This window comes from Trypanosoma conorhini (genome assembly GCF_003719485.1).
Source record: "Trypanosoma conorhini strain 025E chromosome Unknown Tco_14.4_contig_00559, whole genome shotgun sequence".
NCBI classification, from domain to species: Eukaryota; Euglenozoa; class Kinetoplastea; order Trypanosomatida; family Trypanosomatidae; genus Trypanosoma; species Trypanosoma conorhini.
This window is the reverse complement of record NW_021704640.1, coordinates 1,641-3,323: the sequence shown is the minus strand read 5'-3', so window position 1 is coordinate 3,323 and position 1,683 is coordinate 1,641. Positions and strand designations below refer to the sequence as shown.

The 1,683-nt window shown below is 55.6% G+C and overlaps 2 protein-coding genes across 2 annotated transcripts in view, besides 1 other annotated feature; both read left to right on the top strand.

The window, feature by feature from the left end:
- Positions 1–36, top strand: part of Tco025E_07335 (retrotransposon hot spot (RHS) protein) — a gene marked incomplete at both ends in the record, with an annotated part of 1,983 nt that extends 1,947 nt beyond the window's left edge. The window contains one exon of the mRNA XM_029374201.1: positions 1–36. This exon is cut by the window's left edge and continues 1,947 nt beyond it. Within this exon, the coding sequence (XP_029225731.1) occupies positions 1–36 (36 nt within the window).
- Positions 37–47: 11 nt separating this feature from the next.
- On the top strand, positions 48–428 carry Tco025E_07334 (retrotransposon hot spot (RHS) protein; the record flags this gene model as incomplete). Its single annotated transcript, XM_029374200.1, has 1 exon — positions 48–428. One exon carries the CDS (start codon positions 48–50, stop codon positions 426–428), a length of 381 nt encoding a protein of 126 aa, XP_029225730.1.
- Positions 429–980: 552 nt separating this feature from the next.
- Positions 981–999: a microsatellite.
- Positions 1,000–1,683: the final 684 nt, after the last annotated feature.

The window sequence follows — 1,683 nt, the reverse complement described above, 5'->3', positions numbered from 1 at the left end:
AGAAGAGAGACAACAGGAATGGGAGGCCTGCAGTAAAGGACGCGGCGATGTACTTGCCGGTTGAGCCAAACTTTCCGCTGCTGGACGCTCTTTTTTTCCTGAACACAAGCCCGAGAAGGACGATGGTTGGGCTGCAGTTTACTACGGCGGCTGCGCATGACACAACGGACAGTAAATTGAAGGATTTTGATGATGATATGACGAAGTGCTTTAACAATTGGGGCAACATTTCCCGGGACTTGTCTTTGGAGATTATTTATGTGCAGCATGCCGGCAGTGCGCCAATGCGTCGGTGGCAGAAGTGCGCCGGTATCGAACGCTTGACGAGCGAAAAGGATGAGAGAATTGCGAAGTTGTGGACAGACGCACATCAGTATCGGCTGACGTTACTATACGAAGACGTCCCAAATTTCCGACTTATTCAATAGCCGTAGGAATAGAGGATGCGATTAGGAAATGGGCGCAGCAGTAAGCGCCGCCCGCGAGGTATTCTATCGACTATTTTGAAGGGCTTGCGTCAGAAACGATTGAAGTTTGTGGATGTGTGCCAACAATACCTCATAAATAATACTCACTTTGCTTCTTAGTTTATATCGCTGTGTGTGTAGGGAGGGGGAGTTTGGGCAACGCAGTGTGTGGTTTTGCAGGCTGAGGTAAGTTGACCAGCAGTGACGGCAATGGGTTGGTGCCCGGCACCGCCCATAAATCGTGGGGCAAACCGAATTTATGCTGTTTTTTTTTTGCGTTTGTGCAGTGTTTCCCTCGCTTTTTTTCTTTTTGTGCATGGCGTCGTTCTGGCTGGTGTGCCGCCGCAGCGGGTGCAGCCGAATTCGACTCTGAGGGCCTCGGGCAAACGATGTTTTTGGCGCTTCTGTCTCTTGATGAGTTGCCATCCTGGGCGTGTGTGCGCCTGCTCCGTGTGTTGCTTGGGCTGCACGCACCGGGCGAGCAACCTGGAGCTGTGGGCACGTTGACGCCGCCCTCCTCCTCCTCCTCCTCTTTTGCCGACTGAAGGAGTGCGTGCGGGCGGGGGCCGCCCCGCTTTATTCTGCGTGGTTTTTGTGTTTTTGCAGGGGCAGCGGGGCAATTGGATGTAAACTCCCTCCTTGTGGGGGTGCGGGCTTCGGAGTTGTTTGCGGTGAAGGTAAACTGTGTGTGTGGGTGTTTCAGTGAGGGAGCAGCAGCGGGGCGGTGAAGGCCCCAATGAAATGTAAACGATGTTTGTGCCTGCGGACGTCCAGTGGGAGATGAGGCAGATGCATCCGTCCCTGCGGGTAATGTGCACCGTTTTCTGAGACCACCCGTCCCATACGCCTCTTTGCTTTTGTTTTTGCTTCGGGGGTCCATCGTGACGGATGCGGCGGCAGCAGGGCCGGCTGACGTCAAACGCTCTGTGGGCTTGGGCCCCTCCTCTTCGCGAGCCCCCGGCTGTTTGGCCACGCACAGCTGCCGCCCATGCACCTCGCAGCTGCCAAGTCTGTGGGGGGCACGTGCCAAGGCACCGGCGCCGTCCTGGATGAGCGTATTTTCTATGTTTCTGTGCGGAGCCTGACACCACAACCGCCGGACGCAGTTGTGCAAATGCGCTTGGGCGGCCTCAGAGGTGCGATTGGGGGTCGGGTGCCATAAGGCGCCTGCGTCACGGGCTTACCTTCTTTTTTTTTTGGTGGAGGGAACCTGAAA